We start from the raw sequence: 13,228 nt of genomic DNA on the forward strand, positions 1-13,228 counted from the left end.
GCGACTTCACTGTGAGTAAGCATGATGCGAGAAGAGGATGACCCAGGTGAAGAGAAAGGACGAGGATGTACGACAGACTCAAGGTATTATTGGACAGGGGGAAATAAAAACTATTGTACATGCAAGTATCATATATACGATTTCATTTCCCTCGGTCTATACTGTGCTTGTATGCATCGTATAAGTCCTTGCTCAGCTCACACTCATAAATCTCGCAAGCAGCACTGAGCGGTTTATAATCCGAGAGTGCTCTTTCGATGGTAAGCCTCAATTTCTGAACAAAAAGCGTCAGTTAGTGCATACTTAATGTAGTCTGCGATCTGGTGGGCTGTACCTTGATAGTCAATGCATCTGGGGCGGCCTTGATCTCTTCTGTGACTACTTGCGCCTCATACCAGACCTAATTCGCACAGTATTAGCTTAGAAGCTCCAATTTCCGCGGCTCAATAATCACCTCCAGCCATGCTTTTTGTATTTGGACAAGACGGTCAGTTATGGGATGCAAGGTGTCAGATTGCCAAGCAGATTTCATGTCAACCTAGATTAGCGGTTAGATGGAATGGAGTTGCTGGCTAATAACCAACCTGGTCCCTGTTTAATCCACAATTAGTCTCAATACACGGGTTCGATTATCAGAAGATATACTCAGGTGGTAAACGTTCTTTGAGATCGTTTAGAGCTTTCACCATCATCGGATAGTTTGTAGTCCCATCTTCGTAACTTTGCATGTCATTATCATCCCAGACCTTCCGCTTCCACTGTTTGATCTCTTCACTCAGCTGCTTCAATTTGTCCACAAGTTCTCGGGATTTTTTGGCGGTTAAGTCTGGGGTCTGTAATGATTATCATGTTGACATGTTAGCAAACACTGTCTTGTTTTTCAAAGCGAAAACGAAGCTCACACTCAAATAATCGTTTACTTTCCCTTTAATAACTTCCAAGTTCGGCGGGTCTCGCATGGCAAATTCGAGCAGATCATTGAGTTCTACCCAGGATTAACCCAGGATTAGCGCAAATATCTGATACACAAGACGCCGCCAAATGGTCACTCACTAACAAGCTGAAATTTAGCGCCTATGCATATGTCTTTGGAGTCCCACATCACAATCACATATCTCTGATGACGCAAGAGTTAGGCAAGGATACCATGAAAAAATACGAAATTTACAGCTAAGAAATCAACCCATTCGGTACTCAATTTGTGTGTTTTGTCATGTGTAAGATCTTCCATGATAGCGATGAAAACCAGAATGTTTTGGAAGGTTCCCAAGACCGACATGATAAGCTTTGGAGTAGTCTTGAGGTGCTGGGATAATTGATCTGTTTGTGACATTCTGGTCGACCTCGAGGGTTTCGGAGTAACCAAGAAAGAGCAAGTAGCGAACTTCGGGAAAGGTGGGGCTTTATATCTCGGTTACAGTATGCTTCCGTTCGATTATGCGAATAAGATGACCGGTCACAGGAATGGTATAAGCGGAGGATTATCGCATATGCTGTTTGGGACTCCCAAGCTAGTGACGGGACGTTTTCAGTGGCTTGAGATCATAAGTTAACTAGCACTTGAGGATTGAATCTAGTCATAGGAGGCTATGGAATAAACTAGTAAGAAAGATGTTTGAAGTATTGCCACTGGCCCACCTCAAGGATGTGTTGGAAGAAAATGCAGCTGACACTCACTGTGTAACCTTTTTACACATTTGACTAACTCTCATATCACGAATGACTTTAGCCCGCTTCCTTGATGTGCCAAATTTTATTGGATCGTAGTCTCGCGGTTACTGACTACTCAAGCCAGTGTTGCTAGCTTTGACTAAAAGTCTTTCAAGCCCGCGTCATCTCGCTAAAATCAAAAAACCCAAAAAAACAAACGGCTAGGGGCGGGCGGGGGAGGGCGTTGCGATCAACGCTGGCCCCGGGACGATCCGGCTATTATTTTTTTCTGTCTGATCACGATAGCAATGCTGGTGCTTATATTTCGCCGTTCTTGCTCTGATGGAGATGCTACTACAGTCCAAAGTACCCATGCACGTCAGTTCACTGATTTCTAAAACCTTGATAACTTGCCGTCTTGGTATCTCATCATTCCCGGTTCAAATTGCACGGTGGGATGCTGCATCTATGTTCAAGAGGACATCTACGCAGATTTTTGGAAGACTACGTGATTCATCCCTAAAATATACTGGGGGACCATTCGAAGAAGAATATATCCAGCCAGTGTCGACCTTCGTTGACAAAAGTGTTCCGATGTGAGAACAACCAGCCATGCCGTGTTCAAGCCATATTCCCGACCTCACAAAGAGGCTGCTCTCCTTGATCTCGGACTGTTAACAGTCTCCACCAACAACCCACCAAAGCCGTTGAAATTTGATGTTCCCGTGTATTGGAGAAAAGCCAACTTTATATATACATTTCTCTCGTCGTATCTGACCGTCTTATCAGGCATTCAAGGCCTTGAGATTAAAGCTAACTGATTTTCTTTGCGAGTTCGCAAGGAAAGGTTGGCTAAGCTCTTGGATGTTCGCGTTCACTTTTTTGCATGCGCTTGATCAGAACTGCATAGACGATGCACTTCCTCGATCATGACACTGTTAATCCCCGTTTTACCTCGCTACGTAATGACCCTAGTAGCATGTAACGGTTTCTCAACGAATATAACAGCTGGTTAGTAACGATCCCAACCGTGGAGGGTACAAAACGAGTTCAGATAAATCCCGGTCGACGCAAGTTTTCAAACAAGTAGGTATACGTATGGGATATGGTACTTCCAGGTTATATTTTCCCAGCTAACGTGGTGAGGGGCTGTCTTTTATCCCGCCGCCTTTGTGGGATCAGCGTATGTGCGTATGTTGAACGATCCTGACAAAGCAAAACAACCACAGGTGATTCTCGGCTCAGCGGCCCGGAACATTGTTTACTGTCATCATCGGTTCTCCTCGGCTATGCATCTGTTACTTACAACATTCATTGAAACTTCTTATATCGGCTGAGTATGATAGGCTGGCAAGACTCAAACTTCGTCTTCCGGCGCTGGTGGTCACAGGTTGACCAAGCTGGGAAATAACATGTCGCCTTGTCCATATTAACTCAAATTAACTCAACAAGGCCCACGCTTGGCTTCTCTATCCCCCAACTTCACACCTACACCCCGATTCCCCATGTTGGCGTCAAAAAATGCTATCCTTCGTCTCATTAATGCATCACAGCATGCGGCTTGTCCATGTCATGTCGGGCATTCTCATGTTCACCCTCATAGACAATCTCAAGCGTTAAATTCACTTCGCAATTTCGGCGCCGCAGTTCCGAAGGTCGAGAAGGAATATGCCTTTGAGGTATACACTCGGAATATGACAACTCAACCTTTACTCAGTTTGTGTTCCTCATAGGTTGTTGCTTCAAACTTGCGTTTTGGTGATGGAGTGACCTCTGAAGTAGGAATGGACTTTAAAAATATGAAGGCTCGCAAAGTACGTTTTATTATGCTCCTGCGGCGATTTATAGCGTCATCGCTTCTCTATTAGGTTGGCGTCTTCACAGATCCAAATGTTGCAAAACTCAAGCCCATGAAAGTGGTATGTCGATCTTATATGCATCGGCGTCGCCTAAAAATGGGCCTAGGCCATAGCCTCTCTGGAATCGCAGACTGGTCTTCCATTTGAAGTTTATGATAAGGTCGCCTCTGAGCCTACAGAAGAGAGCTGGCGCGATGCAATCAACTGGGCCCGAGAACAAGACTTTAGTCACCTACTTGCGTGAGTAATGTACTCTTCCTTTGCCTGGTGATGATGTCGAATATTATCAAAAAGTGTTGGAGGAGGTAGCGTCATGGATACTGCGAAGGCTGTAAATCTGTAAGTTCATACCGGCATACGGATCGAGGTCGAAACAACTTTATTCGCAGTTTCACTGTTTACCAAGACGCTGACTTGATGGATTTTGTCAATGCACCTATCGGTAAAGGTCGGCCAGTGGATCGAGAACTACGGCCGTTAATCGCTATTCCTACTACTGCCGGAACGGGGTCAGAAACGACTGGAACTGCAATCCTTGATATTCCATCACGTTCCTTTAAAACGGGTATATCACAGCGCAGAATGAAGCCTATTCTCGGTATTGTGGTGAGTTTGTTTATCCCTTCTCGGTAGTCCAGTCTTCTGATTCTGACACTTCGCTCTATGTCTATAGGACACTCAAAACACGGAATCCTGTCCTGTTGAAGTTCAGATAAGTGCTGGACTTGACGTATTGTTTCACAGCATGGAAAGCTATACTGCAATCCCGTAAGCACTCGCTAAATTGGTTAAATTCGAGTAATTTCTGATTTGCAGATAGTTATACTGAACGCATCCCACGGCCAACAAACCCCATTTTGCGCCCTCAATATCAAGGAAGCAATCCACTGTCCGACATTTTTGCACTCTGGGCTCTACAAAGTACTGTCAAGTACCTTCCTCGCATCCATAAGTATGGTAGCAGTGATCACGAAGCCCGAGAGCAGATGCTGTACGTTCAACATTCTTCCGAATCGGATAGGCAAGTTATAATCTTGAAAAATAGTTTAGCTGCCTCTTTTGCTGGTATCGGCATGGGTAATGCTGGTTGTCATATACCCCATGCAATAAGCTATCCGGTATGCATCTGCTTGTATGCATATGTGGCTTAGACGTTCATTTCTCGACTATAGATATCCGGTTTGAACAAGAAAGGTCCGAAATACAAACATCCTGGTTATGTCAACGATAAGCCCATCATTCCGCATGGTATAAGGTAAAAGTATCTCAACACCTCGAGGCGGCACTCACTACTCACATCTCTTTGCTCAGCGTTGCGCTCACAGGCCCCGCAGGTGAGTTCATATCCTATGATACATATCGAGAAAGGATGATATTGAACGGCTCGTTTAGTATTTGAATTCACTACACCATCATCTCCTGACCGTCATCGTCAAATTTTGGCCATCTTCAATTCTACAACAATCTCGGACCCTTCTATAGCTCGAATTCCCAATCTAGATGTTGGAAAACATTTATATGAAGCTATCGTGCGATTCCTTGATGGATTGGATGTTCCTCGAGGGTTGAAAGCAGTAGGGTCAGTTTCTCTGATACCTAAGAGTTGGGCGCGTTTTGATGTGTGTCTGATTGAATATTCATATCTTAGGTATTCGCGAAGTGATGTTGAAAAATTGGTGGAGGGTACGCTTCCGCAAAGGCGGTTGTTGGATATGGTTCCTGCACTTGGTGATGCGCCTTTGGCTTTGGAGGGAAGAGAGTATTTGACAAAGATCGTTGAGAATTCATTGGAGTACTGAGGTATCGAGCGGGTTGGGTTTTGTAAGTTTTATCAAGGTGGAAACGCTTATGGGTGTTGCTATTGCTGTGAACGAATTACGAGCTGTGGCGATGAAGTGAGATCTACTAACATTCAATATGTACTTTTAGAACGAAAAGATGGCATAAACTATACAAATGATCTCGACTCACATGTGCACGCTTCAGAACCAGTAAACTGATAAACGATAGAACAAACGATAAAGTTCATTAGAAGCCATCTAACTACCTAGTTCTTTTTTCCTCGCCCAATTATCCGAATCGTGATATTTACTTGGCCTAATTCCAAACTTATTACCTTTGTATATCCCCAACCAGGTATACACGTCCGGTTTGAACCCAATCCTCTTGAAGACGCCAGCCTGGAACCTCAACGCCTTTCTAAGCCTATTTACCTCATCCATATCCAAGTAATCCTCGACATATACACAGATAACATGCCCTTCGTCCGGATCCGGCACTCCACCATCACATTCCGTTGCGGAAGGAGAAGATTCGGATGATGGCTCCAAAACTTTGCGAGAAGAAACCTTGACAGAACCGTACTCTCTATCAAAAGTCACGATCCCGACAATCTTCCTCCAGAGTTTATCCACCTCTTCGGAAGACGCATATACCAACCACTTTCCAGATAAAACGCCATACTTGACTGCAAGTTCATCAATCATTTCTGGCGTTAACTTGAGTTCTTCAGTATCCACTCTATTTTCGATCTCGACGAACTCTTTCTGCAATCCTTCAATGTCCATATGGAATCGTTTATCAAATGCGTCTTGGTCAAGTTGTGAAGCAGGAGATAAACCACGATTGACGTTAATCCATGAACACAGACTTGAACTCGTTCTGCTTGGAGGCCAGCGTTGATAGAAAGGTTCGATACGAGCGTCTGGATTGTCATCTTTCCAGTCGTAGACAATCCAGATGCCTTCATCGTCTTCTTGAAGATGGTATAATCCGTCATCTATCTCGGACTGTGTTGGAGGCATAACCCAGTCAGGTAGTTCTATGACCTATGGCATTCGATGTCAACGGAGTATCTTGGCGAGAAAAACACGATTAACTTCATGGTCGATGTCAAGATCAATAGGTTGATCAATGTCCATGTCCATCATGTAGATGGTAAATGTGTGGGTGTAAAGATGGTGATAGTGAAGACGAGAGAAGGGTTAAGATGTTGTTTGGCGTGAGTAATGATGCCAAATAGATACGGAGGCTCCGAGTGCAGCTCACTTGGTTCAGGACTCCGCGAATTGCACCGGTGTCAATCCAGCCATCTATAAATAGCAGGCTAATACCACAGATGACTATTTATGGTCACAAAGTCGCACGTTTGCAGTGAAGTTTTCTGACCTGACTGCCCATCGTGTAAAGGAACTTAAAAACGAACCATTTATCGACATCACAATGCTATTGACTCGGATTATCTATATAGTCTACGCTCAAGTAGTAGATCAATATTGTCTTTTATTGATATCATATTCACCTCGTCAATATCACGCGACTGTCTAGCACGGACTTGGAAGTCCGTACGTAGCTAATGCCGCCTTGCGAGCATGGACCGCCAGGCCCTCATTTAGCTTTTGAACAGATCACCGTGCATGATGCTTTGATGCCGCGTGTACCCGGTCATACAAGAAGTACTCAAAATGTAAGGCAACAACCGAGCATGCACATGGCGTGGGTACAAAACTCCATTGTCTATGTCGGTCGCATCCGTCAATCATCACTTGGACTTTTGTCACATCTCATATAAATACCTTGTATATATGTGTATAGAAGAGCATTGATTTTTACCCCAGCTCTCCTCCATACCTTCTGTCACACCGCACGCTAGCCTCGTCTCTCGTATTTTTGCCTCTCCCCCGGGGTCTCGTCTCTCTGCATCACTCATCTCTCTCTAATTTATTCGCCTTCCCTCCTATTGTCCCTTGAACTCTGCTCCTTTGTCGAACTCGGATTTCAGCTGGTAGATCGAATTCACGTTATTGTCGGAAGGATGAACGGGTTTCCTTACGTAATATTTTCTCACCTGCCAATATTCAGGAACATTGCGTTATGGGCAATTCGTCTTTAGCTTTGAACCGTATAACGAAAGACGGGCTTTTGAATCAATGACGCTCTGTTATTTCGGCTCTTTTCATGGGCAGAGGGTCTGAAAAGTGTGCTTCTACCGCTCCGTCGTTTTCTGCTTCTCTACTTTTCCCGTACAACTCGGCGGGGATTTGGCTATGAATGTCACTTACCCCACAACTTGCTTCACCGGAGAACCACTTGCAGTCTCCGACTTCCGTCTAGACGCTGGCTTCTTTCTCGCCGTTGGCTTTTGCTCATATTATGAACGAGACCCCGACGTTACCTGGCCTTTCCATGACCGGCATCTCCACGGAGGATGCTAAGGTCTACCCAGAACTCTGGAACTAGGCATCAGAGATCTTTGATTCGTCATCAACAAGACCATCTCCTTGTTTCCGGTGGCCCGTTCCTCAGCGTGAAAACTTTCGGCATGTAAACCGCGGTAAGCCCGATGCATTTCCTCTTTACTTGACTTCTGATTCAGTCTCCCCTCTAGGTCCCACCTATTAGAGAATCCATCTCCATCCTAATGGCGCCACTGGCTCAGGCATCTCTAACTATGAATTCATGATTTGGGTATGCATACCCTGCGATGCATTCCTCTTTTCTACACAAATAGGCGATGAGTCGGGTCTTCCTTGTTCTAAACAGTCTCACAATGGAAAACCCACTCCGCCGTTCAATTCATCTAGCGATCGTGATCGGGGATTCAACTCTGTAGTGGATCAAGAGCGATTTCTGGAAGCAGCTCCGTTCCCAATTGGGAACATTTCTAAGTAGAGACGCAAGACGATTGCCCACCGTTATCATTACGTTCGATCCCTCGTTTCACTCTGAATACCGGGCCACGCCTGGATTAGGGCTGTCGAAAACGGGGCTCTTGCTTAAATCATCGCGGGAAATCATTCTCCACTTTGCGCAATTCCCCTCCTCTCTTCAACGAGGAATACAATACAGAGTTTATTTACCTTTTACTCTAGGATTGGAAATGCGGAGAGTAACCCCGATTTTCGAATACGAAGCAGACTTCAAATAATATCAAGAGTGGCGTAGGAGACCAACATGCTGTATAGTCAACTAAATCGCGGCAGAACTACCAAGACCCTACTTCTCGACACGACGGAGAACTGAGCGTCTGATGGCACACTTTTCCGCGCTGGTGATCGAGCAAAAGTCCGTGGTGCGTCAGCCGCATCTCCTCGAGGCTACATGCTTCTAATGTTGTCGTAGAGAAAATTTGATGGGCGCGATTTAGGCCAAGAACTCAGGAACATCCCATTGTTTTGTATTCTAGGTCTCGTCGACTTTGGGCAGATGTGGAACAAATTATTTCGTCTGCTATGAGACTTACGGCAAAGTGAGGAATTGGATTATGGCTTGCAGGACCTACCCCATGAATAGCTCTGGACTCGCTGACGCTTTGGAAGCAGGTATCAATGCGCTCCAAAGAAGTTGGCTTGGAGGCGACTACGTCGGCCCAATAGAACACGACATATGCCTCTTCACGACGACAGTCAACTTCGCCAAGCATTCTGTTTGACACCCGTGAACAGCGGCCCAAATCATTTCCGCACCGCTAGTACTATACTTTATTCTATGTGTGAAAAAGGCCCTCACTAAATTTGACCTCTACAGGTTGGACTCGGTGTCCAGGTTGAAGGAGGGAGGCATATCAAGGTCGAACTAAAACGATGCCTTTATGTCTGTAGTACAAAAAAAAATGCATATACGGACATAGAAGAATGCATATACGGACACAACTTTGGTCTTGAGCACGACGCCTAGTGTGGACAGGAGCGAAACGCAAGACCAAGCTTCATGGAGAATGTATCAATTCGCTGGTGTCCAACGTCAATGTTCAACGTCTAACAAACGCTTCACCGGGACAAACGCTACTCGACAATCATGATCGGCATTCGGTGGTAGTCAGCTCACATTCGAGAAACTTTGCGTAACCCGCCAAACCCCACAGATGGCCCCTGACCTCAAAACCTGGACACCATGCATTCAATGACCCCGATAGCCCGCCGCCTACAGAACCTGACCGTGGATTTTAGGATCTGATCAGCTCTGTGTGTCATTGGGTTTGATAGTGCCGACAAGGTCGCTGAAAGCAAAATAGGTTGGGCTGGCATTGGCGAGGCGAGTCTAGGCCTTATCATGCTAAGAGATTAAGATACTAACAAAACTCAGGCGACTGCAACTCTTCGCGGAAATCGAGTCTAATGGTGAATAGAATAAGACAAGATATAGAAATGATGAAATTAGTAACGAAGCGCAGTACTGATCCATTCTAACACCTACTTATCAAAAGGTAGTATATGCCAAACAAGAAAAAATATAGAAGAGATATGGACGAAGGAATAACTCCAGCATAAGACCCAAAATAAGCGGAAATTTATCACGGCAGTAGCGCTGACGGAACGAAAGGCAAGTGTAATGAACAAAGCAAAAGATGAAAAAGAAGAAGAAAAGAAAATTTTTACAACCAGGCTGAACGGTCATTGCTCTCATCTATCCCTGCAACTCGACTCATATTTCCTCCGTAATCACCAGCAGTATCTTCAGTCCTGGATCTCTCATCCGAAACGGATTCCACCCTTCTTCCAGCCCTGGATAGCGATGGATGCAAATCTTGCTCGATTTCTTCTATACCTATGAAAGAGCCTTGACTCCTTTCCTCGCGCCCCATTGTTCCATCGACCTGACCTGCGTAGCCCTGGGATAACAAAGGGTATGTTCCACTGGAATACTCTACCCCTCTGGTTGGAGGAGCATATTCCCCGCTTGGCGAAAAGGGCGGATGCGGTGGTGGCTGATATACATTCACTCCGCCGCTGATGCCTTGCGGCTGTTGTTGAGATAACAAAGAGAGAGAAAGGGGTTGATGATGCGGCAGTGACTGGGCCTGGGGATACTCAAACCCGTTGGAAGAGTTGAGCATTTGACGATGTTGGTGTTGCAGAGCAAATCTCCTCTGCTCTTGCAAATACCTGTGGCTCTGGATCAATCTATGTCGTTCATACTGACGCTGCGGATCCTGAAGATCCATGCCTAGCTCCGACCCGAGTCCGTTTACATCAAGTCCAACGGTTGGCTGGTGATTCGTCCATCCCGCTTGGTGACTGCCAGTCACGAGACCAATGGCAGCAGTGTCCATTCCTATGTTTGCGGGGTGGGAGCGAGAGGAACGGTGCTCTGTTAGACCTACGCCAACGGCAGACAAGGAGCTGCGCCTTGAAGATGACTCTGATGGTGTCGAGGAATTTGTCATGGCGTAGAACTCTTGAGATAGAGTTCCTGTATGCGGCGAATACGGCGAATTCAGTTGCTGTTGTTGCTGAGACATGGGAACGAAGCTGATAGCAGATGGCGAATGCATTTTGTGAGCCTCTGGACGAGTTGGAGAGGGAGAAACGGGAGACCCTTCGTTGGAGTGGACGGTAGACTCAAGTGTCTCACTTGTATCACCCGTAAATGTCGATGTTCCACTGTGTTCAGCGGATCCAACGCTACTGTTAACACTTGACGTTCTCCCATTCTGTTCCGGATCTGAGGTCGTGGAAGAAGCGATATTCTTCAGCGATGAACTACCAGTGGTAGAGGACTTGACTTTATTCGGTCCGCGAACTCTTCCTTCTTTCGCGTACTCGCATACCAAACCACGATTGATGCACCGTTTGCAAGCAGGATGATCACCGCTACACTAGTAGGCGGTTAGATCGAATCGAAACGACCACGTTGCAGAGGTCAGCAAACCCCACCATGGTTAAATCTCGGGATAGACATACCTTTGCCTTTCGTGTACGACATTTCTCACAAGCCTGAGCTGTCCGTAAACGAGGATGCTCTGGTGTCCGATAAAATATCCCAGTAGCTGGGTCAAGAGAGCCGGCGAGGCTGAGACGAGACATGCTGGTGGCGGTATGTCCGCCACCGGCGATATTGAGTGGGGAAGAAAGCCGTGGGGCGGGATACGGAGCGGCAGGAGGAAAGCCACGGTACGGAAGTGGCTGAGATTGGAAAGGCGGCAGTAAGGTCTGGTCATACGGCGGCCAACCCTGTGGAGAGTCGTTGACCGTCGGCGAATAGAGCGATTGTTGGGAATGTTGCTGCTGCGGCTGCGAAACAAACATAAATGTGTTCGGAGAGGATTCTTCGGAATCAAAGGAGTTTTCGTAGGGAGTATATGGCATAGCCTGGAATTATAGACAATGAGGATGAACGCAGAGAAGACGGGGTAGCAGGGCTCAAAACCTCCCAAGGCGGCGTTGAAAAGAGGGTATGGAATTAAAGGCGTGATGTAATTTTGGAAGAGGCTCTCCCTTCGTCCCAAAGCGTGTCCACCTTGCGCTTGTATGTGGTCGTGTGTTGTTCCCCGTCTGGCCGGTTTTTTCCTCCCGATCGACTCCCGACCGTTTCAATTTAAAATAATAAAATGGAGCTGCATAATTCCAAGGAGAACGTCTGCGTATCTTATTGCCGAAGCAACCGCCCCCCTCTCGCTAGGTCTGTACATCGCCTTTGGAAAAATTCCTTAAACAGCTGATCAACGATTTTGGTAGAATTTTATCACGCTGAAGTGCGATTCACAAAATACCTCTTTCGGGCGATCGAACATTGCTTCGGCCCCAAATCAGGCAGACTCCGCGGCGTGGTCATTTGCACCCCACCGCAATTTAACACCATACGTGGCTCGACTTTGTTGGCTGTGCGTGCACAAGACCAAGTGTGGTAATTGTGTATTTTTCCATTTTTTCATCTTCGATCATTTTTGGGTGCGGTAGAGTCTTGGAAATAGGATTGCCAAGACCAGCAAGATTTAATGTACAAACTGGGCCGGTCCCCCTTACTTATTATTCTCATCTATTACATCTTAAATACTCACCCTCTTACTCCTAGCAGGCCGAGAGAGAGAATCACCAAAGTCTACGCGAAGGGCTAAAGATTTTAAATGCCGTCTAATCACCCTTTCGAATTTCCCTAAATTTATTTTCTCCCATCATAAGTCCTAATCTTTAAAGAAGAAGAGAATCGCACGCTTACTAAAGGGTAAGACCCTTCCTCAAAAATGGATCTCTGCAGTCTAGATCGCAATCTCTGAATAAAAGTTTAAGGTCACTCAAGCTTGGGGGTTTCTGGATTCCTTCCACCCCCTGTAGGTAATTGTATTACCCCGAATGTAGACCTCGCCGCTTTGGTTGTGGTAATCTTTGCAAAGGCACCGAAGTCACCGGCGACTAGACAATGCTCCTCCATGCTACTTCTCTCACGCAGAGTCCGATATACTATTGGGTGATCTGAACACCTTGGTTATGTGCTATAGAAGGATTCATACTGGTATGTTTGATTTTATCTAGGATATTTCTTCTGGACCGTAGAGGTGCCGAGGTCATGTGTGTGATGTCTCCGTATTGAGATACAACTAATCGACGAAGAATGTCGCCGTGAGAGGCTCGGACCTTGTCAAGAATGCTTGGAAACATTGGTTCTTGCGCTATTCGCGGGAGACGCTTGAGCAACCCAACGGCTGGAGACGTACCACCGGCGGCTTCTCCGCCCATTCCAAGGCATAATAATATTTGTGCTCATACACATTTGCAATCTAGGGAATGGTTTCAATGCTTATTCTATATCCAAGTCTACAGAGCCTCTAAGGAAGACCACTACTTGGTCGGTTGTATCCTTAAACAATTACTTACCATTAACTTGAATGGAAAAAAGGGCCTTGAGCGAAGTCATTTTTAAGATTCTTTCTCGAAAGGCCCGCGGAAAAAGTCGAGATCTCGAAAAGTGTTATCTCGTTCCAACTGGGATAGGGGAACTCT

At 46.0% G+C, this 13,228-nt stretch overlaps 4 protein-coding genes across 4 annotated transcripts; 1 reads left to right on the forward strand and 3 right to left on the reverse strand.

Moving 5' to 3' along the window:
• Positions 1-142: 142 nt before the first annotated feature.
• On the reverse strand, positions 143-1,333 carry AGABI2DRAFT_123305 (hypothetical protein; the record flags this gene model as incomplete). The annotated part of the gene is made up of 8 exons (XM_006457375.1): positions 143-274; positions 335-400; positions 455-538; positions 585-591; positions 646-833; positions 903-985; positions 1,054-1,117; positions 1,169-1,333. The coding sequence occupies 8 exons, from the start codon at positions 1,331-1,333 to the stop codon at positions 143-145; spliced, it is 789 nt and encodes a 262-aa protein (XP_006457438.1).
• A 1,786-nt stretch (positions 1,334-3,119) lies between these two features.
• On the forward strand, positions 3,120-5,391 carry AGABI2DRAFT_229861 (hypothetical protein). Its single transcript, XM_006457376.1, has 13 exons — positions 3,120-3,329; positions 3,384-3,464; positions 3,519-3,569; positions 3,616-3,749; positions 3,804-3,848; positions 3,899-4,115; positions 4,183-4,277; positions 4,330-4,500; positions 4,555-4,627; positions 4,682-4,764; positions 4,821-4,843; positions 4,902-5,088; positions 5,158-5,391. Exons 1-13 carry the CDS (start codon positions 3,156-3,158, stop codon positions 5,306-5,308), a joined length of 1,485 nt encoding a protein of 494 aa, XP_006457439.1. The 5' UTR covers positions 3,120-3,155; the 3' UTR covers positions 5,309-5,391.
• Positions 5,392-5,518: 127 nt separating this feature from the next.
• AGABI2DRAFT_188988 (hypothetical protein) lies at positions 5,519-6,470 on the reverse strand. Its single transcript, XM_006457377.1, has 2 exons — positions 6,389-6,470; positions 5,519-6,337 (listed from the first exon to the last, which is right to left on the reverse strand). Exons 1-2 carry the CDS (start codon positions 6,437-6,439, stop codon positions 5,549-5,551), a joined length of 840 nt encoding a protein of 279 aa, XP_006457440.1. The 5' UTR covers positions 6,440-6,470; the 3' UTR covers positions 5,519-5,548.
• A 3,321-nt stretch (positions 6,471-9,791) lies between these two features.
• Positions 9,792-11,671, reverse strand: AGABI2DRAFT_181648 (hypothetical protein). The gene is made up of 2 exons (XM_006457378.1): positions 11,192-11,671; positions 9,792-11,106 (listed from the first exon to the last, which is right to left on the reverse strand). The coding sequence occupies exons 1-2, from the start codon at positions 11,594-11,596 to the stop codon at positions 9,883-9,885; spliced, it is 1,629 nt and encodes a 542-aa protein (XP_006457441.1). The 5' UTR covers positions 11,597-11,671; the 3' UTR covers positions 9,792-9,882.
• Between the last annotated feature and the right edge of the window lie 1,557 nt (positions 11,672-13,228).

Source organism: Agaricus bisporus (genome assembly GCF_000300575.1).
Source record: "Agaricus bisporus var. bisporus H97 unplaced genomic scaffold AGABI2scaffold_17, whole genome shotgun sequence".
Classification (NCBI taxonomy): Eukaryota; Fungi; Basidiomycota; class Agaricomycetes; order Agaricales; family Agaricaceae; genus Agaricus; species Agaricus bisporus.

Coding starts and splice junctions, on each gene's coding strand:
- AGABI2DRAFT_229861 (XM_006457376.1), top strand. CDS start 3,156: ATGTTGGCGTCAAAAAATGCTATCCTTCGTCTCATTAATGCATCACAG. Junction 3,570..3,615: donor AACTCAAGCCCATGAAAGTG/GTATGTCGATCT, acceptor AAATGGGCCTAG/GCCATAGCCTCTCTGGAATC. Junction 5,089..5,157: donor CGAGGGTTGAAAGCAGTAGG/GTCAGTTTCTCT, acceptor TTCATATCTTAG/GTATTCGCGAAGTGATGTTG.
- AGABI2DRAFT_181648 (XM_006457378.1), bottom strand. CDS start 11,596: ATGCCATATACTCCCTACGAAAACTCCTTTGATTCCGAAGAATCCTCT. Junction 11,107..11,191: donor GTCGTACACGAAAGGCAAAG/GTATGTCTATCC, acceptor ACCGCCTACTAG/TGTAGCGGTGATCATCCTGC.
- AGABI2DRAFT_188988 (XM_006457377.1), bottom strand. CDS start 6,439: ATGATGGACATGGACATTGATCAACCTATTGATCTTGACATCGACCAT. Junction 6,338..6,388: donor ATCTTGACATCGACCATGAA/GTTAATCGTGTT, acceptor CGAATGCCATAG/GTCATAGAACTACCTGACTG.